General features: G+C 40.8%; 1 protein-coding gene across 1 annotated transcript; it reads right to left on the bottom strand.

Annotated features, from left to right (window-relative positions):
- Positions 1-5,201: 5,201 nt before the first annotated feature.
- LOC128106128 (small proline-rich protein 2D-like) lies at positions 5,202-5,420 on the bottom strand. Its single transcript, XM_052731443.1, has one exon. It carries the CDS (start codon positions 5,418-5,420, stop codon positions 5,202-5,204), a length of 219 nt encoding a protein of 72 aa, XP_052587403.1.
- Between the last annotated feature and the right edge of the window lie 22,236 nt (positions 5,421-27,656).

The following is a 27,656-nucleotide window of genomic DNA, read 5'->3' as shown; positions in this document are numbered from 1 at the left end:
GCTAAAAGGGAAAAAAACATTCAGAATTCAACTGTGTAATAGATCTCATTTACGTGACACACATCTACAGAATAAGCTACACACCGACTGCAAAATGTATGGTCTTATTAGGAACCCGGATAATGTTCCTAAGACACATCGTATTTTAGGACACAGAGCAAAACTTAACAAACATAAAAGTTACTTTCTGTGTTTTATCATGCCATAATGGAAAAAATAGAAACCAACAGGAAGAGGAATACTTTAAAATTATACAAACACATGAGGATTGAAAAATTCACTTTTAAATGATTAAAAATCAAAGCAAGGGATAAAACTTTAAGTTCCTAGAACTAAACCTACAGTCACATGAGACATAGCAAAGGAGGTTTATTGTTAGATATGCCTGCAATATCCACTGAGGGATTGTTATCTAAGACACACAAAGAACAAAAGCGACAACAACAAAAGAAAAAAGCCCAGTGCCTGGAGAGATGGCTCAGTGGTTGAGAGCATTTCACTGCTCCTGTAAGGCATCTGAAGTCACCTCCCAATGCGCACGTCTACCAGATGGCAACTTCCTTGTCTCCATCAAAGGAATCTGGTACCCTCTTCTGGCATAGATAGGAACTGCACTCACCTGCCTGAAACCACACAGAGACACATACAGATACACATGATTAATGGGATAAGAAGGAAGCATCACTGGTTGGAGAAGAGAGAGGGAGGTCAGTATAAGAAGGGGAAGGAGGGACAAGGGACAAACAACGTTAAGGATTGTTATAGAACCTTAAGGAATCAGATTAGTTTGTACTGCACACTGTGTGTGTGTGTGTGTGAGAGAGAGAGAGAGAGAGAGAAAGACACACACACACACACACACACACACACACACACACACACACACACACACACACACACACACTATGGACACAATACTCTCATGTCTCCAGCTGTTTCTGACCTGAAATCCTCTTTCCTACAGTCTGCCTTTCATGGCTCCATGAAATACTACGTAACCTGCCAATTCAACAGCCCCCAACACCTGCACCATCTGTGAATCACCAGCATAGATGGATGTGAACAAAGATGCAATCAGTAGCACCCACATGTTTGGAGCACACAACAACTGTCTACATGGACATAGTTCTTGCTCAAAAAAGAAGGAATTCATGGCTGATACTGGAAGTCTAGCCAGCTTCCAGGGCTACTGATGTAGTTTTACTAAAGAACACAATCTACTTAGAATAATTTTACCACTGTCACTTTACTGGACAAGCATGGATCTTAACTACATGCTAAATTTCATTCTTACACCCACAGACATTTGTGGCTACCACCCATCATCAAAGAAGCCTCTCTTTACAGAAAACCACAATTGGACACAAAACACAAATCAACAGATTGTGGGGAACCCAACACCAATCAATACAGCTTAACTCCTGGATCTGTAGTTCAGGAAATATTACTGGAGAGGGGGCTGAAATATTGTCAGAGCCAGAATACCAGAAAGTCTGCAGTAAAACCTTCTCTCCTGGAAATGGCTGCACAAAAAGGACTGAGCAACAGAATATCAATGGACATGTTAAGGAGACAAGGAATAATGTTTCATGGGATTCCAACCGAGACAAAGAACTACAGTCAACTAGTGATATGTAATTGTGCAACACACACACACACATACACACACACACCACATATACACATATACACATAAACACACACAAACATACACACATAAACACATGCAAACATACAACATACACATATACATACACACATGCACACAAACACACACACCATACACACACACACACACACAACAACAACAATGATAATGAAAAAGAAGTTATTAATTTAAGAGTAGGTTAGACATGGGAGGTATTCTAAGGAGTGCTGTTGGGGACATCTGGAGGCAAGTAAGAGATATGGGAAGTGGTGTAATTCTATTACAATTAAAAACATGCCGGGTGGTGGCAGTGCACGCCTTTAATCCCATCACTAGGGAGGCAGAGGCAGGTGGATCTCTGTGAGTTCGAGGCCAGCCTGGTCTACAGAGAGAGATCCAGGAAAGGTGCAAAGCTACACAGAGAAATCCTGTCTCGAAAAAACAAAAAAAAAACGTAATTTTAAAAGGGAATTAAAATAAAATATTATTAATAAACCAAGATAACCAAATCAATAAAGAAGCTAAAGACCAAAAATTTTCAAAGAAAGGAATAGTAATGGCTGACAAAACACCTTTAAGGGTTCAGCATCCTTAATCATATGGGAAATGCACTTTTAAATTACTTTGAGATTCCATGTCACTCTAGTCAGAATGACTATCCAAAGGTCAGTGACAGAAAGTGCTAGTGTGGACAGGAATAAAAGAACCGTTATTCACTGTTGGTGGTTGTGTGAACTGGTGCGATCACTTCAAAAATCATTGTGCAAAGTCCTCGAAAGGCAGAGATAAGAAGTAACCTATGACTCAGGCTTGACACTCCTGGACATAAACCCAAAGGAATTTTCTTCCTTATCTCATTCATTACATCCCGACCATGGTTTCCAATGCCTCCACTCCTCCCACCCCTCTCCCCTCCCCTCCCCTCTCCCCAGATCCACTTTTCCTCTGTTTCCCTTCATAATAAGGCAGAATTCCCAGGGATATCAAACGAATATGGTATAACAACTTACCATAACACTAGACACAAACCCTCACATCAAGGATGGATGAGGCAACCCGGTAGGAGGAAAAGGGTCCCAAGAGCAGGCAAAAGAGTCAGAGACAGACCTCACTCCCACAAGAACACCAAGTGACATAACTATAACATATATACAGAGGACCTAGCACAGACCCATGCAGGCTCTGTGATTGTCAATTCAGTCTCTGTGAGCCCCTGTGAACCCTCCTTAGTTGATTCTGTGGGCTGTGTTCCCCTGGTGTCTTTGATCATCTGGCTCCTACAGTCCTTCCTCTCTCTCTTGCAGAGGGATCCCCAAACTCCACCAAAGAACTTTATAATTGACTACCAAGATACCTGTGTTCTGTGGCCTGTGCAGAGAGAGGTCTGTACTCTAAATCCCGGAAAGGAAAGCCACATGCCAGTGCAGGACACAGTCCCGGCAAGGGAGCCTGGTGCTGCTCTCTTGAGCCTTTTGCTCCTCCCTCTCCATCTGAAGCAACAATGGAAAGAATCAGTTCAGCCTTTGTACTGTGGGACATATTAGAGATGAGAACTTGGATGGGAGTATTTCAGTTCCCTCTTCAGAACTTACTGTATTCCATAGCTCTGCTGGATTTGCTGGCCTGAGCTCCAGTAAGATGCTCTGCAGGCTGAGCAGCTCAAAGAGCCATGACTAGTTTCTCACAGCTCTAAAGGACACACATGTAAGAGCATGCTTTTGATGTTCTCTTCTGCAGTGTGGCCCAGAGATGGCCATCTTCCCTTTGTCTCTCTCCCTTGTGTGGCCCATGTCTCTCTGTGCCTTACCCTTCTCAGGAGGACACCAGTCCAGCAAGAGGAAGACCAGTCCATATAACCTCAGGCTGCATTAGTCTGCTCTCTGAAGACCACACCTCTAAGTGCAGGTGCTTTCTAGAGTTCTGGGGGATAGAATCTCAACATACAAATATTGGAGGCAAACGTGTCATCCCACAAGAAATGTGCTTTGTTTCAGGTCCAATCTCCAACCCAAGCTTAGAAAACCTGGAGACTGTGATTTGATGATACTTAGAGAAAGCACAGCAATTTCCCATGCTGTGTGAAGCTGCTCTTGCCTTACCTCAGTGATAGAAAACTATGAGAGATGTGGAAATTGGAATCCAACTTATGTAGCCTTTCTTTACTTTAGTACTAAAAAAGGATCTTTCTACATCCTTATACCCACATACATAATTATTTAACTTCAAGTCTTTGTAAAAAATATGGTTTTTGCCTAAAGCTCTGCCAGGTTCATGTCAATGCCAGAAGCTCAATTGGAGGTTACTTTGTAATGAAACATCAGTCATTTGTTGATCTCAGAACTTGGACTAATGGGTGTTTCCTTGAGCATCCACAGCAATATCCTCATCCCCCATGGATTCAGCTGCCTTTAAACATTCTACTCTGTGAAGCCTGGCTTCCAGAAGGGAAGAATGGGGAAAGTGGTAACATACAGAAGTTTCTGAGATCTCAAGTAGGAAGAATGGCCAGGGAAGAAGGAATTTGACCCCTAAATACCCTTTTCTCTCCCTTTCTTCTATCCATCCTATTTTTAAGGATTATTATCATTTTATGCAGGAGACTTCATACATTCCACAAAGTCCATTTCTTCAGGATTACATAGGAAATGGGGTGAATTAACAATTAAAGGGGCAGTGAGAAAAGAATAATGTAGTTTTTAAATAACATTTAATGAGCAGTTATGAGAGTGTCACACAGTGGCAGTGTTGACAATTATGTTGAACTGCTTCATAGTCCACAAACAACCACTGGGCTCTGCATCATACATTGAGTTCTGACACTGACTACACAACAGGTGATAATCTAATTGTGTGCTAAAGATGCACGTTAATAATAGATGATAGTTGAATAGATTATAGGTAGATGACAGATAGATGATAGAGGTTTCCGCTTTGTACAAAAAGAAAACATTTTAAGAAGTTAAGTAATTAGGTCCTCAAAACAATTAAATGGTCAAGAACATAAATTTGAAATAATACTGAATTAGTCTTTTATATGACTGAATTCAGACAACATTGAATTAAATTTTAAAATTCCTCCCCCAAAGGATGGAAATAATCCAAAATAGTAATACAATATTACAAAATCATTTTTGCAACAAAAATGTATTTATTAGACCATCACCAAAAAGGCACTTTACTCAGGAATTGAAACAACAGAGGCAACTGCCCTGTCCAGGTGACAGGCAGACTGGGAAGGCTCCTCTGAGGGCACAGGGTGGAGAGCTGCTGCTCTTCCCTCTGAGAATCTGGGACACTGAAACACTGAGGAAGAACCATTCTTAGCAGCCCCTTGAGAACAGCAGGAAAGCAGCCTCAGAGAAATGCCTTCTCTATCAGGAGTCATCAGAGGCACATGGACGGTGAAGAGTGGAGAAGTTTCTTCTGCAACTATGACAGGCTTTGGAAAGGAAGATGGGGCCGTTTTTATGGAAGTAGGTGAAACAGATTGTCTTCACTTCCCCAGTTACTGGTGACTCCTGAAGTCTCACTTGCTCTTGGGTGGGCACTTCTGCTAGCAGGATGGAGGAGGCTGCACAGGAGGACACTTCGGCTGCCATGGCTGAGGGGGGCACGGCTCAGGGCACTTTGGGGGAGGACAAGGCTCTGGGCACTTAGGCGGAGGACAAGGCTCTGGGCACTTTGGGGGAGGACAAGGCTCTGGGCACTGTGGAGGTGGGCACACAGGAGGAGGCTGGCAGGGCTGCTTGCACTGTTGTTGTTGGTAAGACATCGTGCTGAAGTCTCAGGATCTGAAAGACATTACATGAGAGTGTTCACAAGAGATCCCCGCAGAGAATGAAATGAGGCTTGTGGGACTGTAGAGTCTTTGTTTCTCTTCCTGTGTACCTGTGCGTACATGAAAAACTCCCACTCTCATTTTAGGATGTCCTGGGTTTCCTCTTCTACTTAAGCATTTTTTTTTTCAATAGCTTTAGCCAACCTTTTTTTTTTTTTAAATCTCATCTCATTTTTCCTAAGAATGTATTTCTGTTCCACAGCACTGGGTAATACTATTTATGTGAAGAGAAGATCCTCATAACCTTGGCATTCTTATAAACAGTACCCATCTAACACTAGCATATTCCAAGTAGAATAACTGAGCAACACAGACAAATAGCTGTTGAAAGAATAGGTGGGTTTCTCATCTGCTTGTGACATAAGCCTTTGAAAGGTATTCCATCAAGCTATGGATAAAAGAAAAATACATGTTTTGTTTTGTTCTCGTCTCGAATCAAAACTTCCTCGATTTTCTTCCTTTTCCATGTAGAAATCAAATTATAGCTCAAACAAACACAAGTCAAGCTAGCACAGTACATGACTTTCCTCCATTCCTAAATGTTCATCTACAGTCACATTTAACCCATGATCAGTTTGGACTCACCAAGCTTACAGGGTCTAAATTAAACTCATCACATGAGAATACTCAAAAAGCAGACCCTCTCAAGAACTCAAGAAATCAGACTCACCAGGTTCTCCGGAGTAGACCAGTGCTTGCGTACCAAGAATACTGCAACCAAGCATTGAGACTCTATTTATAGGACTGCTTGCCTCACCCAGTGGGAAGTGGATCTGCTATAATGGGCAGGTCCAAGAATTTCCAAATATAAATGCAAATCCATCCATAACAGGCTGGATGGGGACTCTGCAAAGTAGGAAATATTCCATCCAGGCTATCATCACTGGATTGAATCCTGTGACTCAGAGGTCTTTCCTTTCCTCTTGGTTCCAGTAATTGGGGCAGCTAGAAAGTTGGGGGATTATCCAACAGGTTGTTAAAGTTCTTTCTTAACTAGAGACCATGCCTCTTTGTGTGTCACAACCATCCTTTTGTCTTAAACTCATGTTTTGTGTTATTTGTCCTTCTTTAGTTCATTGTTATTTTGCCATGTTTAAGCCCATTTCCATTTTTGAGGGGTGGGGTTGGATATTTTGTTGTTGTTGTTGTTACTTTCCTCAGACATTTACAGGTTTGTTAGAAAGAAGAAGAGAAGCAAAAGAAGCTTCATTCTTGACCAAGTTCTCCCTTTAACAAGCCCTGTGGTCAGGGTATTCTATTTACCATAGATTTAATTTTTTTCTAGAAGCATGGAGAAATAACACCTGTCTCTCAGAGTAAGTGCTAACAACATTGGACCATCCGTGATCCCTCTCAGCATAAAATTTTCTCCTTTGTCTTTCTTTCCCCCGAAGAATCTCAGCTTTGACCTACATTCTCTGCTTTTGGTACCTGTCATCTTCCCACTGGGCACGGGGCTACTCTCCCTGGACAGACTCTGGTCAGAGGGGGATATAGTCTCTCTAGTGCTGTTTTTCTTTGCTTCCCACAAGATGCATGCTACAGCCTTTTCATTATTTGTTCCTTGGTGGGTTGGTTGATTGGGTGGGTGGTTTGTTTCGAGACAGGATTTCTCTGTGTAACAGTTCTTGCTGTCCTGGAACTCGCTTTGTAGACCAGGCTGTTCTAGAACTCATAGATCCTCCTGCCTCTGCCTCCTGAGTGCTGGGATTAAAAGTGTGTGCCACCACCACCTGGCAGCCTTTTTATTTTTTTTTTTATAAAACGTACTCTTAATCGTCATATGTAGGAAAAAGGGAGAATTGAACACATATCGCAAGCATTGATTCAAATGTATGTAGCGGGCCTCACCTGTGCGGTCCCAAGTGGTGCTTTCTAGGGTGCAGAACATGAAGGCTAGACTCAGTCACCACATGTAAATAGTGAAGAGTAAATTAGGAAGGGGCAATCAGAGCATTAAAAGTATGAAATCTGAGGCAGGGGGATATGAAGTTAGCTCAGACTCACATGTTGGATTTTACTTACTATTCAGGTAAAGTTAGTAACTTTGGAAGACAGTATTTCAAAACTTTCTTCTGCAGACATTTTTCTATTAGTTCTTCACCCAGTCTACCTGTCCACCATCTTCTCCTACATATACCAAATTGTACAGAGAAGACAGCAACATTGTTCTCTGTTAAGACAAATGCTAGCATTCATTAGTCACAGAAGACATTGTCAATACGTTTATAGACTATCCCCATTCCTGTCCCTTCACCTCTTCATACAATCAATAGGGCTAGATAACTATGTATTCAACATTTAAAGTGACATTGGTAGGGTTTCCTTGTCTTAATCAAATGATTAGAAACTTCAAATGGCATCTAGTTTTATAAGTAGAGGAGGAAGACAAGGATGACAAGGGAAAGGAAAGATTTAAACTCTCTGAAGCAGCCACCAGCTGTTCTTCAGAAAGTACAGGAGCACAGGGTCAACCTCAGCTTAGCAGCTCAGCTCCTCAGAGCTGTCAATGTTGCTGACAATAAGGAAGAGTTTTGCCAACAACACCACTGTCCCCAATGAGTCTCTACAGGGAAAGAGCCAGGAGCTGACAAATGGCATCATCATGAATGGTTCACACTAGATACTGCACATACCGTAGAGATAGATCAAGCGCCTTTACTCAGTAAATCTCTTATGACTCTCCAAATTCTCACGTCACATCTAAAGCATCATTCTAGGGGAATGTCTGGTTTCTATCATCCAAAGTTAGAAAACAAGCTGGCCAACTGGGAATATCACAATAAAGTTTTGGTTACATCTTTACTCTTTCTCCAACTACATCACAATCAAAAAGGCATTGAGTTAAAGGAAATCAGCGGTCCCATGAAGACACATATCATGTGGTTTTTTTTTTTCCTAGAGTGAGAATCTAGGGAGTGAGGAAAGCATAAAAATCAAAGGGTCTATGAACTGTGAAACAGGAAGGGGTCTAAGAGTAAGAGTAATAAATCAGTGAATGTGATCAAATGTAGTATATTCATGAATGGATAGGTCATAAGGAAACCCCTCACTCTGTACAACTGATACTCACTAATAAAATGTGTTGAAAGACTGCTAATCATAATGTTTCAGGCAACAGAGTGAGAGCAGCAGTCATCACTTTACAGACTGGGATGGTTGTTGAATGAGTTCCTTGCAGATCAGCTATAGCAGGGGTTCTCAACCTGTGGGTTGTAAGCCCTTTTGGGGTTAGAATGACCCTTTCACAGGGATCACCTAGGACCATTCACAACAGAACAAAATTACACTCATGAAGTAGCAACAAAAATAATTTTATAGTTGGGGCAGGGTCACCACAACATAAGGAACTGTATTAAGGGATCACAGCATTGGGAAGGTTGAGAAACTATAGAAAGAACTGTCCCAGATGAAGAATGAAACAACACAAACTTTCTCCAGCTTTGAACCTCCAAGGACTGAGACAGAAAAACAGCATACTTTATACTCTCTCTCTCTCTCTCTCTCTCTCTCTCTCTCTCTCTCTCTCTCTCTCTCTCTCTCACACACACACACACACACACACACACACACACACACACACACACACACGCACATGTACACTCTCAAGTGGGCTCATGTTTCTCCCTACCATTGTTGACAAAATGTCTAATGAGCTGTGTTTTATTACCGTTAAGGGTCAGAAGTTCCATGCTTAACTCCAGTACTTCTCATTCGTTATTGCTGAAGGGATTTTACGAATCCCTACTATATGAAAAATAGCAGAGAAGAGCAAAAGACTTCAATTTTTCTTTTTTTTTTTTTTTTTTTTTTTTTTTTTTTTTTTTGGTTTTTCGAGACAGGGTTTCTCTGTGTAGCTTTGCGCCTTTTCCTGGAACTCACTTGGTAGCCCAGGCTAGCCTCGAACTCACAGAGATCCGCCTGGCTCTGCCTCCCCAGTGCTGGGATTAAAGGCGTGCGCCACCACCGCCCGGCTCAATTTTTCTAATACTTGTCAGTTTACCCAAATTTTACTACTATATATCATATACCCATGACCGAGATGGCTTCTGCAACTCAAGATTATACAATCAACTAAGAAATAAGTGTAAAAAAAATGGAAACGGTAACAAAATATTCCTGATATCCCCAGAGAAATGGTAACTGCCGGCACCATTGAGTTTCTGCCTTCTGCTCATTCCCCACTATTCTTTCATAATTTTGCTGAATCAGATAAATTCATGAGCCCTATTGTAGAATTATTTCCATACTTGTTATTTTTATTGCGCTTGTTTAGCCAGTTGGGTGGGGAGAGGCACATGCTAAGGTGTGGGTCCAGAAGTCAGAGGACAGCTTGTGGGAGTCGGTTCTTTGCTCCTTCCATGTGGGTCCCAGGGATCAAATTCAAGTGGTTGGGCTTGGAGGCAAGCACCTTGACTGGCGGAGCCATCTTGCAGGTGGTGTGAGCCCAACAACCTTCCATGAAGAACCATTGCCACATAGAAACTCTCACAAGAGTATGGCGGAGATTCAAGCCACGGGAAACCATTTTGTGGTGAGTCATCATTATACATTCTACCTGCATCAAATTTTTGAAATATTTACTTTAAAACCAGAAAACTCTAAATCAAAGGAGAAAAAGTTGAAAAACTAAACCACACAAGCACACTGCCATATATCAGAAACATTCAACAGGTTCAGAGCTAGAAGCAGGATTTGTGTTGGTTATGGTTTTTTTTTAATAGAAAAAGAATAAAGAGAAACTGAACTTCCACCCAACCATGATGCATGCTCTTTACTCATGATACTAAGAGGAAATACATTATCAGGTGATGGAAATACCTGCCTGAATCACAGAAGTCACAGTTCAGTGCATGGTGGGGCTCCTCTACCTGAGGCCTTGGGAAGTTTAGACTTGAGGGTGGTCCTTGTTTACAGAGGAGCAGTTTTTTATATTTTTATTTTTTTACATACCAACCACAGATCCCCCTCTCATCCTTCCTCCCGCTCCCTCTCAGCCTTTCCACCTCAGCCTACCCATCCCCTCCTCATGGCAGTACCTACAAACCATATCATTATCATTAAGTTACTACTGGAATATAGCCTCTTGGACACACCAAGGGACTTCCCCTGGGAGAAAGCAATTCTTCATGTCTTCCTGATACACTTGTGACATAATTTTTTAAAGGAAGACTTCACTTCGACAATCTAATATTAAAACTTGTAGTTATGTAAATAATTCTGGAACACATCCACAAGAACCTCATTTTCCTGAACATACATATGCACACACCAAGTGTCTGCTGTTCATGACAATGAAAATTTTGATGCACTTTCAGGAATAGTGCATGGACTTCTCAAGGGAAAAGTATATTACAGGCTGAATCTTCAAGAGCAACAAACTTCTCTTCAGGCACAGAGTCCACCCAAGGACAACTGTCATCAAGTGAAAAGCCAAATCAGTGTTTTGAAGTCTTTGATAATGTTGCATGCAAACATCACAGACATTCATTTGAATTTAGCTGACCTCCATCTAAAATATTTTGCCTCTGTCAAGCATCACCATTCCTCCAAGCATCACAACAGGCTTCTTAGCTCATGAACATAATCTTAGATTTTTACCCTGTGTTTAGACAAACTTTTTTTTAATTTTTATATATTTGCTGCATCTTACCTGCATCTGAAAGTGCACTATGTATGTGCAGTGCCTGTGAAGAATAGATGAGGATGTCAAATCCCCTGGAACTGGAGTTACAGGTGGTTGTTAACTCCCCAATGTGGGTACTTGAAACTGAACCTGGGTCCTCTACAAGAGCAGTGAGTTCTCTTAATCACTGAGCCATCTCTCCAGTCCTGAGACAAACATATGATACAGTTGCAAAAATCTAAATAACAGAGTTGGTTTTATTCCATTGTACAGTTTGTTAAAAGTTCATCTTCTGGGTGGTGTGATGCTTAATAAATAGAAGTGGGGCACAGGGGCTCAGATAAGTCATAAGCAGAGTGATTTTCAGTTGGAATTGTAAACTTGAGTTGTCCCCCATGCCTCTAGGGAGTATGGGATGTTTCAGTCTTGGGTGTTAACTGAGAAAGCCAAAATAAAACAAAACCAAGAATTTGCAGCCTCTACCTACAGAATACGCCATATCTGACTCAATCGGGAGTTTCTTGGGTTTTTTTTTTTTTAATCACCATTCCCAAAGGAATTAAAGTCCTGGCAAAGTAAGCTTCCCTTTGCTAGTCACTGAACAGTAGAGATGACGTTCAGTCCATCTCTTCTTCTTGGCTGCTGGGAAGACTCTTTGTTGCCCAACATTTGTTAATAGAACTGTTTGTTCAATGTACTAATAGCTAGCAATGGTTTTGCTTGTTTATTTTATTTTATTTTTTGAGATAGTATCTGGAATTTGCTATGTTGGCAAGGCTGGCCGCAGACTCAAAGATCCACCTACCTCTACCTCTTGTATTAAAGGCATAGAACCCTACCAGACTCCTTGCTGCACATGTGGCCTTAGACCACAGCAGACATCTTCTAGAGTAAGACACCTTTCCCTTAGAGAACAACTTTGAAGTGAAAGGAAAATGTAGGTGGCAGAGGATTGTCAAGGATATAGCAGAAGACATGCAGGCCACAATCATCACCCCAGCATCCCCTATAGCAATGCTCAAAGGAGGTTTGTTCTGCTAAGTGGAGTATGGTGTAAGCTCAACATGACCAGGTCAATCTAGCTCTGATTTATGATTTCCCAAAACAGCCTTTTTGTAGGGAGTGGAGGAAGCTCTAAGCAAATGAAGTTTTTAGTAATTGTACATTGTTCACCTGGGCACAGCCAAATTGAGGACTCCAAGGCCTCAGAACTATATGGGCCAGGCTGAAGAAGGGTGGCAGAGCTCTCCTTGGGAATTCACATATGAGTATTTATGAGTGGTTGATGGTTGTGGTGATATATTGTGTCCCCCAATATATTGAGCATCCTAATAAACTTACCTGGGGTCAGAGAACAGAACAGCCACTAGATAGACATAGAGGCCAGAAAATGGTGGCACACACACCTTTAATCCTATCACTTGGGAGGCAGAGATCCATCCGGATCTCTGTGAGTTTAAAGCCACACTGGAAACAACCAGGCATGGTGACTCACGCCTTTAATCCCAGGAAGTAATGGCAGGAGGCAGAAAGGTATTTAAGGCGTGAAGACGAGGAACTATAGCCTGATTAAGCTTTTAGGTTTTTGAGCAGCAGTTCAGTTGAGATCCATTTGGATGAGAACTCAGAAGCTTCCACTCTGAGGAAACAAGATCAGCTGAGTAACTGGTGAGGTGAGGAAGCTGTGGCTTGTTCTGCTTCTCTGATCGTCCAGCATTCACCCCAGTAACTGGCCTTGGGTTTGGTTTTATTAATAAGACTCTAAGATTCATGCTACAGCTTTTCTTGTGCCTGCACCTAGCCTTGATGTAGCTTCAGCAGGAGATTACAAAACTGGCCTGTACTGTTAGCCACTAATCTTACAGCTCAAATATTAGGAGAATTAAGTCAAGAACTAAGAGATGTTAAAACAACTGTATTGGGTGGCACTAGATTACCTCTTATTGAAAGAGCATGCCAGCAATTCTCTGGCCTATGCTGTTTTAGTTTATCTGACTAAATCAACAAATTACATGCAACTAAGACATTTATGAGACACTGCTCAACCTTTGTCACAGTCACAACTGTGGGCGCCCTGGTTTAGAATCCCCCCATTCCTTGGACCTTTAATGGTAAAAGCCTTTGTTGTTTGCTGCACCCCCATTCTTTTTACCTATGTCCCCCATTCTGTTACCCCCATAAATAACTGCATGCATTCTGATTATATTAAGCAATGAAAAGGGGGACATGTTGGGGGCTTAATTAACATTATGTGAGTAGATAATGCATTTGTGACATGCGCATGGGAACATCTGATGTTGATATTTCTCAACAAGTGAATTTGGAATGCCAACAAATGTGGGAAAGAAACACATGAATGCCTAAAGCCTTCCTTAATTTCTGGAGAATGGTTGGGGTAAATGATGTTCTCATACCTCAGACATTTTTCTGAATACAAATAACATTTCTGTGTTTTGTATAACCTTGAACATTCTTGGCTGTGAAGCAAGCTTCTCTACTGAACTGTAAAGTTGTAATTCTGTTAGCAAAGGAGCTGTTATAATAAAAATGAGCTCTGTCATGATCATTACACTCAAGTGCTCAGCTGCCTTGGGTGTTTCATTTCTGTTCTTCCAGCTTTAATCAGAAGAGGCATTTTGTCCAAACTCTCTCAATCTACAACCACCTTTGACTAAATTGTTAGCACTATTGACTAAACTAAATATAATCCCTACATTCTAAATACATTTAAATTATTATTATGCATTATAAGTACATTCTAAATATTTATAAGGATAAATACCCACAGATAAGTGTCTTTCTCATCCCTCATCAAGGAAAGTTCTCTTTGCAACAGAGAACATCACAGAAAACCACAACCAATCAAAATATAAAGTTTGGAACACAGTACCATCAAATACATCTACAACGTAACTCCTGCACTTAAGGCTCAGGGAACATTGTGGAAGAGGGGGCAGAGAGATTGTAAGAGTCAGAGGAGCAGAAAGTTGGCTGCAAAATTGTGCCTCCTAAAAAAGTCAGGGAAACTACACCCATGAAGTCTCACCAACATAGCTGCCTAAGGATGGCCTGAACAAGAACTATACCAATAGATTTGCTCATCTGAAAGAGTGAAATCTCAGGAGGCCTTGACCCTGGACAAAGATCTATAGGCAACAAAGGAATGCTCAGAGTGGGAGAAATAGTCTTCCCCAGGGAAGAGCATGCCATGTGGTTACCCATACAGACAAGTAACGTTACACAGACTGAACAGGTTAGATTATGTATTTAGGATTATATATACATACAGAAAGAGGGCATGAATTTGAAGGAAAGCAAAAGATGTACATGGGAGAAGTTGGAGGGAGGGAAGGGAAGGGGAAAATGAAATAATTATATTAATTTCAAATATATGTGTGTGTGTGTGTGCGTGTGTGTGTGTGTGTGTGTGTATATATATATATATATATATATATATATATATATATATATATAGAGAGAGAGAGAGAGAGAGAGAGAGAGAGAGAGAGAGAGAGAGAGAGAGAATAGCCAAAGAAGCTGTGACATTTGAAAGGAAAAGGAAAAATTTAATTTTAACTGGTGCTCAAAGATTGTCTGAAACAAAGTATTTGGACATGAATTCATTCTTTGCTTAGCATTCCCAGCCAAGTGGAGAGAGGGTAATGGGAAGAATTTCTTACAAGAAGGGAGCAAAGCACAGCACACTCTAGAGTTGGCAATCTTCTTGTTTGGGTTAAATACATTGATTTAAGTTGGAATCTGATCCAGTGGCTGACGTAAACCCCACAGTCTTCTCTGTAGTCTGGGTAACTCTGTTCCAGGTCATCAATCGTCTTCTCCAGTATGAAAACCATGCTCTTTGCCAACTCAGCGGGTCTCAGCCTCCTTCAGCTTAAAACAAACACTCTTTAAGAACCTATCATCAAATAGGCAGATGCCATACTACATACTCATGAACATCTCATTCCTTGCTTCCTACAACACAGACCATTGTGAACTGTAGACTTTGAAATTCCAAGAAGCCAGTCATCCCATTTGAATATAACTGAGTATTGCAATACACAAAACCCACTAAATCTTAGCAGTTACCGAGGTTGCCCCTCTCAACTTAAAGATAAAGAAACTGAAATGCTAGATGCTCTATTAAGGAGCCTAAGTTCCCCCGTCTTGATAGATAAATAAGTAGCCCAAGGTTCAGCCTCAGCAGGTGCCTCTGTGGCTCATCTTGCAATGTTATCACTCAAGGCAAAATTTGTAATATTCAAGTGTTTTAAAGTTATTAAATAAAAGAAAAACCCAAGAAATCGGCAAAGAAATTATAAGTAAGTGAAATGTGGGGTCCTAAATTGGTTCTTGGAACAGAAAGAAGACATTAAAGATATGTGAATATATCTGAATAAAGCCTGTAGTTTAGTTAACAGTAGTGCAGTTTGTAAAGTTCACGAAGGTCCTATCATAAAATGTCAGGGCTTTATTTGTCAAAGCTAATAAAAATTTTAGAAAAAAATCTAAATAAAAAAAAAGCTCAACAACTTTAACATCACCAAAACTCATAAATGTAAATTAAAATAAAAACAAAATAAATACTGTTTTTCACACTCACAGCTTCAACAAAATGCTAACAGACACATTTTGACTAGTATCTGAGAAAATTTTTTCTACTCACTGCTGGTGACAATTCACTTGGAGAAGTCTCTTTGGAGGGTGGTTTGGCAGTTTCTTTTCAAATGGGCTAAAAGAATGTGTAAGACCCACATGCTCCCCTGAATATTATGCCAAGACATCCCATGTATATATGTTTAAAAGCCAAAGATGATCATATCAACATAGTTTCTAATAGTCTGAATAAAGGGCGATATGGTGATATTTTATTTGTACTGAAATGTGATTTTATTTGTATGTTAATAAATAAAGTTGCCTGGGGGTCAGAGCTAATAGCAAGCCATAGCAGAAGTCTGGCAGTGGTAGCACAAACCCTTAATCCCGATCACACGACAGGTAGATCTCTGTGTGTTCAAGGATATCACCAGCATGGAGACACACGCCTTTAATCTCAATACCAACCATAGAAGATTTGGAGGTCTGTATAGATGGGCAGTGATGAGGAGGTCATGTGGTTGGGTTTACAACCAATGAGAAAGCAGAACAGAAAGTCTATAAGATGACAGAGACACAGGAAGGTCTCTTGTGCAGGGAAGGACAGGAGCGACAGTGAAGGGTAAGGTTTTTAGCGCTTAGCTATTACTCTGACCTCTTGGGCTTTCATCTCTGCATTGGCTCTGCATTGGATTGGATTGTTTTATATTGTATACAAATTATATATATTGAAATTGATATTGTTAGAAAATGCTGTATGTATATTTCTAATTGTACTTATACCGTTCATTTAACAATGTAATGCAATTTTCTGATCCTTGAATGTTGTTATTACCAACTATTAGGATATAAAGAAATGAAAGTTAGTAGTTAGACATTATAACAGAACTTGTAGTCATATTAGGTATGTTTTCAAGATTGAGCAGATATATTTTAGATAGACAGGTTATCTTCAAACCCTTCAGAGATCTACAGAATATGGCATTTAAAATGTTTTAATAACTTAGAAATTTTTTCTTTTTTATTATGACTATGAGACATGTCGGCTCCTGGCAGTACCACTCTACTTCAGAGAAAATACGGGCATTGAAAAAAACTGCAATTGGAGTTAACTTTAATTGTGGCAAAAGTTAGCCACTGGACAACAAAGCATCCTCTAATCAACTGCTGACAAACAGGACAGACAGGACACGAAACAAAGGACAACCGATTCTTGCCAAAACAAGTGTGGTTATGGCTTTATCAAAAGCCATCTTCTGAGGCCAGGACAATATGGCACCATCCCTGTAGTGACCTTCGCAATCCGGGAAAGGTACAGTGCCCTTTTCTTTGAAGGCAGCTGAACAGGCAGTGGGCCGATGGCTTCTGATGTGCAATGGGACAGCAGCTGAAACAGTTATTCTTGAAGAGTAACTAAGCTCACGCCTCTCAATAGTAGAATGGCATTTAATAGAGGGATGTGGAGAAGAACGGGATGCTGAGATGAAGCCACATATACACATAGCCAAGAAGAATGGACAGCTGAATTCAAAAAACATCAACAATTTCCAGAATTTAAAATCCTGAATCATGACATGACACTAGTGGAATTCAAGTGTTTCTGGTACATGAACTGCTCTCACCCAATATGAGGTTGAACTGTTGACCTTGTGTACATCCTACTTCACAAATGAGTCTGTCAGATACGCTAAGCCTATAGACTGAAGATGATGCCCCAACACTGCGGAGAAACCTCAGATGACTGTCCAAGCAGCTGGCTGTTTCTGTCAACTCACAATTTTTTGGAAGTTGCTTGCATGTACTTCCTGTTTTTATTTTTGTTAGCTAATATTATTTCCTTCTTGGGTCTCTGAGGGAGTTGAAGATTAGTTAGTTATAGCTGAAGATTAATTAGGATAGAAAGTGAATTAGATACAATAGGATAGATAATGGAATTATTTTCTCTGAATTTGTCAAATACAAATGGACTAGACATTGTTTAGGTATTTATTACTTGTATATATTGTATATAGTTATTGTACTTTTGTATATAGTTTTTCTTATGTTAGTTACAAGCGTTTTCCTTTTTTCTTTTTATTAAAATAGAAAAGGGGAAATATGGTGATATTTTATTTGTATTAAAATGTTATTTGTATGTTAATAAATAAAGTTGCCCAGGGTCAGAGCTATTAGCAAGCCATAGGAAAGCAGGGCAGTGGTGGCGTACGCTTGTAATCCCAGCACTTGGTAGGCAGAGCTAGATAAGTCTCTGTGTGTTCAGGGGTACAGCCAGTGTTGGATACACATGCCTTTAATCTCAATACCAATCATAGAAAACCTGGAGGCCTATACAGACAGGCCATGATGAGGCAGTCAGGTGGTTGGGTTTACAACCAATGAGAAGGCAGAACAGAAACTATATATAAAGGCTTTAACACAGAAAGTAGCTCTGGTTCAGAGAGGTAGGACCACCGCAGGAGGAAGGGTAAGGTTTTAGCTCTTAGCTCTGACCTCTTGGCTTTCTTCTTTGCATTGGTTCTGTGTTTCTTATTTAATAAGAAGGTTGGTTACATCTACAGCTCTGTGTTTCTTATTTAACAAGACAGTTACATCTACAGGGCGATATTCTCTTTCTGAATAATAAAACATGAAATCAGTAATGAGCCTCACCTTTTTAAAGAAAGCCATTTCAGCAAAAGAAATATAAAGTAATTGCTCATTTGTAAACGTCCTCAGTTACCTAGGTGCCAGCTGTGAATTGTTTTCTGTGTGTATATGTCAGCCTGCTGGGTAACTCTGCCATTCATGTTCCTGATTCAGTAAACTAAAGAAAGACCTGTGTGGTTTTTTTTCAACTAGTTATAAAGAAAAGAACTCAAGTGAAATTAAAATTGACCATGTTTTATATGCCCCATTTTTCAATTCTTAATATAAAAGTAAAAGTCTCTAGTAGTAGTAAGTAGTTGTAGGAGTAGATGGTTTAAATGCAAATTTTGGTCTCACCTTCTTGAATCTTGCATTTTATAAACTATATATTTTTAAGGATTTATTGTTTCATTTTTAAATATGTGTATGGGTATCTGCATATGAGTTTTGGTGTCTGTGGAGGCCAGGGGCATCCAAGCTGATCTGCACAATTACAGGTAGCTGTGAGTCACTTGACATAGAACCTAGGAACTGAACTTACGTCTTCTGCAAGAGCAATACTTGTTCTTAATCATTGAGTCATTTTCCAGGGCCCTATGAATTATAAATTTTTTAATAGGTCTGAAATTTTTACTTGTAGTCATAAAACTCAGCTGTGTAAGAGTTAATGATAGTTTTTGAAAAGTATCTATTATTGGGTAAGGAAATGACTCAGTGGGTAGGAGTGCTTGCTCAGCAAGCATATGGACCTGCATTTGAATTCTTAACATCCATGTAAAAAATCAGGCATGCACAGCACTGTGTGCCTGTAACCCCAGTATTTGGAAGGAGAAATAAGCAGATCCTGGGAGCTCAATAGCCAGTCAGCCAAATTACAAGGTGAGCTTCCAGGTTGGTGAGAGACCATGTATCAAGACAGTAAAGCAGAGGTGGATAGAGAAAGGTATCCAATACCCTGTTCCAACAGCCGTAAGAGCACATGCCTGTACACTCATGTGCATACACCACATACATACACCACACACACACACACACACACACACACACACACACACACACACACACACCACAGCAAACACAAAAATTTTGAAAACCAGGGTGTCTATTGTAGAAACTGTAACATACAAATGAATTCCCAATAAATCCACCGGCATTGTTTTTTTTTTCTTTTCATCTTAACTTAATGATGTTAATTTCTTGCCTCTCTCCTTTTCTTCCTTTCTTCTTTCCTTCCTTTTACCTTCATTCTTTCCTCCTTTCTGTTTTTCCTTCCTTGACTCCCATTTCCAAAACATCTGAAAATACAAATATACACATGCACACTGACACACACTAAATTATTGCAAAAAGAAACAAAACAAAATAACAACAAAAACTATAAATTTGTCCCAAGGGCTGATATAAATGTGAATTGATGAGAAAATTATACCATTAATTGAAATAGTAACATGATATAAATCGTGTTGGGAATGTTTTTGTGTGCATATATAATTATACCTCAGTGTTGGTAGGACCCCTCTTGGGACACCACAATCCACAGATGTTCATCTCATACAAAAATGACATAGTATTTGCACATAAGTTCACATCTCTAGGAATACCAGTAAATGCTATGCTATCATTAACCTCAGGGAATGTTGATTTTAAAAAAAACCTAACTGTACATGTTCAGTACAGTTGAATTCTTTTCTGAATACTTTTTGTCAATTTGCTGATTAATTCATGAATTCACACAAAAACTCACTTTAGAAGAATGTTGCTAATCAGTTTTTTCTCAAATACAATCCATGTATTACTGCCATTTGAGGAGTGTGTGTGTGTGTGTGTGTGTGTGTGAGAGAGAGAGAGAGAGAGAGAGAGAGAGAGAGAGAAAGAGAAAGAGAGAGAGAGAGATCAAAATGTCCTTAAGCGTATAGACAACATAAGAGCTGTGAGGATTTTTGGTCAACAAAATGCCAATATCCACAATATCAATATTCATACCCCAGCACACAGAGACTATCTACCACAGGATAGACCATTAAGAAACATTGTTGGTATCTCAGAGTCATTTTGATTTTCATTTCCCTGACAACTAAGGATGCTGAGCAATTTCTTAAATGTTTTTCGGCCATTTGGGATCCTTCTGTTGGGAATTCTCTGTTTAGCTCTGTAGTCCATTTTTTGATTGGATTGTTTGGTATTTTGCTGTTGTTTCTTGAGTTCTTTATATATTTTGAAGCTCATCCTTTGTTGTTTTGTCTTATTTGCCATGTCCTTTGCCTTGTAGAAGCTTCTCAGTTTCAGGAGGTCCCATTTATTAATTGTTGCTCTCAGTGTCTGTGCTACTGGTGTTATATTTAGGAAGTGGTTTCCTGTGACAATGCATTCTAAGCTACTTCCTACCTATCTTTCTCCTCTATCAAGATCATGATAGGGAAATAAAAAAAAAACTGAACCAAGCTCATAGGAACTAACTAACTTTAGATCGACAGCTGTGGAACCTGCATGGGACTGGAATAAGGCCCTCTGCATATGGGAGACAGTTATGTAGCTGGGTCTGTTTGAGGGGCCCCTGGCACTGGGATCGAAATCTATCCCTGGTGCATGAGCTGGCTTTCTGGATCCCATTACCTATGGTCAAATACCTTGCTCACCCTTGAGGCAGGAGGGTAGGGGCCTTGGTCCTGCTTCGATTGAATGTACCAGGCTTTGCTGTCCTTCCCATTGGAGAACTTACCCTTTTGGAGGAGGGACTGGTTAGGCAGGGTTGGGGGGAGCGGGAGGAGGGATGAGAGGGGGATCTGTGGTTAGTACGTAAATCGAATAGAAAAAAATTTAAACAAAAAAGAAACATTGGTGGATAAATTATCTGTTTCAGTGTTTCAGTGATTGCATTTTTTTAGAAACCAGAGAGTAAAGTGACCATTTCATGATCATCATGACAAAGGGCTGTAAAGTGCCTTTAAAGAATTGTTTGGTATAAATAATACAAAAGACACATTTCCTGCTAAAGTAAAAAAAATTGTTTGGTATAAATAATACTAAAGACACCTTTCCTCCTAAAGTACATTCAGTGGTGGAAAAATCTGATTCCAGCAATTCAACAGGAATCAAGGGAACCTTCCATCTGATAGATTTAACAACTGAGAGTAAAAACAAACATAAAACAAAATAATACACTTAACCAAGAACCATGCGCTTTATTGGAGAAGTAAGAGTATAGATACCCTTGGCCACAGAAAAGAAAACACTGGCTGAGATCAAAGCCAAGGTGATGGTTCTGCTTTTCATTTCTTAACACGTGATGTTGGGAGTGAAGCACTCCCTCTCTCAGGCAGAACCCAAGTCGGGGGTGAGAGAAGATGTGTCTGCCACCACGGTTGAAGAAAGGCAATAGAATCCAGAGAGTAAGCAGAGCCGCAGGAAATCGTTGTCTTGGGGTCCCGATGTTACTTGCTCTTGAGTGGGCACTTCTGCTGGCATGGTGGAAGAGCACATTGCACAAGTAGGCAGGGAGCAGGTTGACATGGATCAGGGCACCTCAGGGAAGGACACAGCTCAGGGGAAAGGCGGAGCCCCTGATGCCACTGTGGTGAGCAGGAACCAAGACTTTGTAGTTCAGGATAAGACTCTGGGGACCCTGGTAGAGGACAGGGCTCTGGACACCTCACCTGTGGGCAATGGTCAAGACACTCTAGTGGAAGGCATTGTTCAGGATATGGCAGTGGTGAGCAGGGCTCTGGGCACTCTAGTGGAGGGCAGGGCTCTGGACATCTTGGTGAAAGGCAGGGCTCTGGATACTGTGGTAGAAGGCAAGGTTCTGGGGACCTTGGTGGCAGGCAGGTCTCAAGACACTGTGGTGAAGGACAGTGCTCAGAATACTGCAGTGGTGGACATGACTCAGGACACTGCAATGGTAGGCAGGGCTCTGGACACTGCAGAACTGGACAGGGATCAGGACACTGCAATGGTAGGCAGGGGTTTGGACACTGCAGAGTTGGACAGGGATCTGGACACTGCAGGACAAGACAGGGGTCTGGGCATCTTGGCAGAGAACAGAGCTCTGGATACTGAGGTTGTGGATAAGGCTCAGAACACAGGAGTAGAAGACAGGATTCTGGGTACATCAATGGAGGACAGGGCTCTGGAGACCTCAGTGGTTGGCAGGAGTCAAGACAGTGTGGTGGAGGGCAAGGCTCAGGACACAGGAGTAGAGAGCAGGACTCTGGGCACCTCATTGGAAGGCATGGAAGGCAGGGCTTTGGAGACCTCGGTGGTTGGCAGGACTCAAGACACTGTGGTGGAGCGCAGGGCTCTGGACTCCTCTGTGGAGGGCAGGGCTCTGGTGACTCAAAACACTGCGGTTGAGGGCAGTGCTCAGGACACAGGGGTTGGGGGCAGGGTGTTGGGGACGTGGGTGGTTGGTAAGGCTCAAGACACTGCGGTTGAGGTAAATGGTCAGGACAAAAGGGTGGAGAACGGGGCTCTGGGGACCTTGGTGGCTGGCAGGAATCACGACACCGTGATTGAAGGCCATGATTGATACACAGAGGTGGAGGGCAGGGCTCTGGGGACATTGGAGTTTGGCAAGTCTCAAGACACTGTGGTTGAGGGCAGTACTCAGGACGAACGGATGGAGGGCAGGGTTCTGAGCACTTCAGTGGGGATCTCAGTGATTGGCAGGACTGAGGGCACTGTGGTTGAAGACAGTGCTCAGAACCCAGGGGTAAAGGGTGGGACACTGGGGACCTCTGTGATTGGCAGGACTCCAGACATTGTTGTTGAATGCAGTGCTCGGAACACTGGGTTTCTGAAAGGCAGAGCTCTGTATATCTCAATGAAGAACAGGGCTCTGTACATCTCAATGAAGAACAGGGCTCTGTACATCTCAATGAAGAGCAGGGCTCTGTACATCTCAATGAAGAGCAGGGCTCTGTACATCTCAATGAAGAACAGGGATCTGGGCATCTCAGTGGAGGGCAGGGCTCTGAGCACCTCAGTGGAGGGCAGGGATCTGGACACCTCAGTAGAGGGCAGGGATCTGGACACTTATTTATAAGCACAGGAGGCAGCTGGCAGGGCTGCTTGCATTGCTGTCCTTGGTAAGACATCTCTCCGGGGTCTCAGAGAATCTGAAAAACAAACAAACTACACCGTTCACAAGAAATGGTCTTGCAAGCAGAACAGTTAGCTAGGACATCAATCCTGCAGTTTCCGGGCTCTGTTTCTTAATAGTCTATTCATCAGGCTTTTGTTAGTTAATACCTATCCTTCTAGTTTCTTTCTCTCTTTTTGTTTTTGTGGTTTTTCGAGACAGGGTTTCTCTGTTTTTTTCTATTTAGCTTTGGAGCCTGTCCTAGAACTCATTCTGTAGTCCAAGCTATCCTTAAATTCACAGGGATCCGACTGCCTCTGCCTCCTGAGTGCTGGGATTAAAGGTGTGCCCTACCACCACCCAGCTCCATCTAGTTTCTAAGGACAAAATTTCCTATGAGACAACAAGGGTGCTTTGTACTATAATTCTAGACAATCCTGAAACAAATATGAAGTTACAGCAAAAGCCATGAATACCTTTTAATTGAGCTGACTATGCCGCTGTCCAGGTATTACCTGAGACTTTGTATCAGGTTCCAAGGCCAGTGTCAGGAGACACTTAGAAAATATGTAAAATTCAGTGATAATTGGAAAGGTTTCTGTAGCCGGAAATGGTGCTTCCATTCCTCCCTGGCTTCACAAGGGCCTGGTAAGGCTATTAACAGACTCAGAATATATTGAGGTATCCTTTGAAGATCCAAGCCCAGAGATCCAACTCTGAGGGAGTTGTGTCTGGAATGGGTATGGAACTATTCAAAATTCTGTCACTTCGACATGTCTCTAAAACCTTCCCCCTCATCACCTTCAAGGTCATCTGCAAAATGCAGCTAAATTTACAGAAGAACCTCGGTGTCTTCTTCCCTCCACCCACACATTAACAGGCTAAATAGTCATCTCCGCACCAACTTAAAACCCACCGTTACCCCAGGGCAAAGAAAAGCCTCTACAGTCTGTACTCACCAGAGTCTCCAACGCAAATCTGCACCTGAGGGGTAGGTAAGAGGATAATGTAAGGGTGGTGGAGAGCTCTTTTATAAGGCCCAGGTGACCCAATCAGCAGGAACAGCCCAGGACTTTGAAGATGTGTTTGTTTCCCAACCCAAAATACCATCTTCTTGCAATCTCAAAAATGACTTGCCACATTCATGCTGATAACAAGAAACTTCCTTGTCTTGCCTTCCTCAGGGGATATGCACAGTGATTTCCTTGAGACCTTGCACCAGGTTCCCTAAGCCAGTGCCGGGTGACATCAGAGAACATGTGAAGTTCTGTGACAACTGAAACAGTTTCCTCAGTTAGAAATGGCTTTTCCTTTCTCCCCTGTACATGGCTTCTCAAGGGTCCTATAAGAAAGACTGTTACCTGTTCAAATTCTTGTGCCCACTATCTGCTTTTGATCTCTCTAATGACAGAAACCTACAGACGTAGCCGTATTTTAACTTCAGTTATACTTTTTTTGTTACTACCAATATTTCCCTTGTCATGGCCAATTGATCACCATATTTTTCTGGAAAGTTCATTGACTTGTGCCACAAAGTCTCAGTTTCCCTAATGCTCACAGATTCTCACTTAGTGAGCATCGGTTAAGTTCCATTAATGGACTTCAACGGGGCAACCTCAGCCCTCAGTACTGAAGGCCATCAGTCACCTCAAAGCTCCCAAGCTCCATGTTTTCAGATTTAAACAGTGACCTCATCTCTATTGTCTTTGTGACCATGAATGACTTTGATCTACAAGAAACCCAAATTCATTTTCTTCCATATTCTTCAAAAGAACCTCTATGTCTCAGCTGCATCATTTGAAAGTTGTAACTACAGCATGCTACCTTCTTCTACATGAGCTGACTAAATTGACCCCTTCACAGATTCCCTCCTTTTGAAATGTCATTTGGTAAAAATTTAGGCCTGCCTTTCACACTCAAACAATGAAGTTCTTGAAGCAATTTATCACGTTACTTGATGAGCATTTTACATAAATTCTAATATGATTGGCACAGAACCTGTTATAATTTCTGAGTGTAACTTATTAAACTGCAGTAATATTAACCTCTTTGAAGGGCAGTTTACACTGTTATACAGCAGGGACTATTTATGACTCTCTCAAAGCTCTGCTGAAAAAAAAAATCAAAGAAACACATAACAGAACACACAGTACGTCTCCCAGAAAAGTGAACTAAAAATAAAAAGCTACTAATCAAAACTAATCCATGATTTCAGAAATGCCAAACAGTTCCTGAAGAATGGCATTGTTTAGAATAAGTCTTTGCTCTGCCGTCTTCTTTCTCCTGAGTGAGGACCCTCTGTGTGAGAAGAATGAGTCTGATAGAACCTGCAGGGCCTGAATCTTTTTCCTGAGACAGCAGAGAAAGACATCCCGCCTTGAACACTTTACTCAAGAATGCTGTGCAGAACCTGTAATCAGACTCAAATGCTACAGAAATGTAACCGATGGCCTGACCTGGGGAGCTGAAGAATCAGGAACTTCCTTGGGTTGAGCCTGCCACTGACATTTTGGAGGGAGGACACGAGCTAGGATGCTCCTCCCCAGCACTGAGTCTCAGCAGTTTGGTTGCATAGATTGCTATCCAGAAACTGACAGTCCAGAGGGGTGCCCCCAGGTGACAGGGATGGTCTTGGAATGGGTGAGGTAATAAGCAGCATTGTTCTGTGTTGCTATCCTGGAGTTGGTACCTGCTGTAACAAGGAAACAGAGAAGATGCCCAGGACTTAGAAGAATTCTCACAACAAAGTTTTAGACCTGCTGTTTTTGCTTCAGGAATATCTAGGAGCTTCCAAATTTAGTTTTACCAAAAGCATTGTTTGGATTATTATTTATAATTCATTAACTGAAGGAAGATCCTATTTTCTTAGGAAAAATGGTCTCTAAATTTTTCAACTTTTCAAAGAGGGTCTACTATTTCATAATCTACATAGAAAATAACTAAAGAAGAATAACTCATAATATCCCTAATAAATACTTGAAATATTCCCTGCAAAACAAATCTTTAAAATTGATTATCAGTTATTAAAAGGCACTGATAGTGGCTGTCTCTGTAGCAAATTAAAGCAGTCTTAAGTGATCGGAGTGAAAAAAGACCAACTTCCACTATGTGACATTTTTTTCCCTTTTTTTCTTTATTTCTTAAGATTACTTTTGAACTTTTATTTCTTGTGTGTTTTCTTTTGCCAATTCAAAATGCTTAATACCCAGAGACACAGAGACTTTGAAACAAATAAATCTATAAATATTCCATTATCAGGACCATATAATACAAACACAATAACTAAGTTTAATCCATGCTCTTTATTTTAACTAGAGTTGTAATTTTGAGTGAATTCCTTGACAGTTCTCATTTTCCTAATGAAAGCATGCCTATCATAGCACTATTTTGACAAAAGTTTTAGTGTGGAGCAAATAAAATGATTTATATAACATTTAGCAAACTAACTTATGAAAATCAAATATGAGGCTCAGAGATCAACTGGCCTGCTCCCAAAGTTCCTATTTTGCCTAAAGACTTTTTATAGGAAAGATAGAGTTGTTGCATGGGAATCAGAGAAATTTTTAAAAGGAAGGAATGTAGAGGGACAGGAAGGGGAGGTGGAAAGAATAAGGAGGGGGAAATGGTTTTCAGTGGTCATATTTATTCTATTTGCTTAATGTTTTTAGCCTGATTTCATGGTAAAAAATAAAATTATTCCCATGTTAACCAACAATAAATTAAGATTTATCTTATGAAAAATAATCTCTTTAAGTTACAGAGGATATAAAATTAATAATGGAAATGAATAGATGTGATGAAGCATGTGTCTTCGTCTTATTCCTCATCTTAGAAGAAAGCTTTCAATTTCCCACTGTAGAGCCCAATGTAAGTTCTGAATAAGTTGTAGCTGAATAAGTTTTATCATGTTGAAATATATTTCTATACATTTATGTTTTAAATGTTTTTATTGAGGAAAGTGTTTATGATTGTCACAGGCATTTTACATTCATTAAGATGATTGTGTGGCTTTTACCCACACTTCTGTTCATATGCTATATCATATCTATAGATTTGTCTATGTTGATCCATTCTTGCATCCTACGAATAATTACCACATGCTCATATATATTATCCTTTTAATATATGATGAAATGAGCTCACTAGAATTTTGTTAAGAATTTTTAAGTTATAATCAAATATTCATTATTATGAATATTAACTTTTGTGTTTTGCATCAGCTCAATGCTGGATGAGGCCAGTTACA

The sequence above is a fragment of the Peromyscus californicus genome, unplaced genomic scaffold (assembly GCF_007827085.1).
Source record: "Peromyscus californicus insignis strain IS unplaced genomic scaffold, ASM782708v3 Scaffold_9__1_contigs__length_137607984, whole genome shotgun sequence".
Taxonomy (NCBI): domain Eukaryota; kingdom Metazoa; phylum Chordata; class Mammalia; order Rodentia; family Cricetidae; genus Peromyscus; species Peromyscus californicus.
The sequence above is the reverse complement of the archived record's forward strand: the minus strand, read 5'-3'. Positions and strand labels throughout refer to the sequence as shown.

Excerpts from the sequence above, each read along its gene's own strand:
- LOC128106128 (XM_052731443.1), bottom strand. The coding sequence starts at position 5,420 with ATGTCTTACCAACAACAACAGTGCAAGCAGCCCTGCCAGCCTCCTCCT.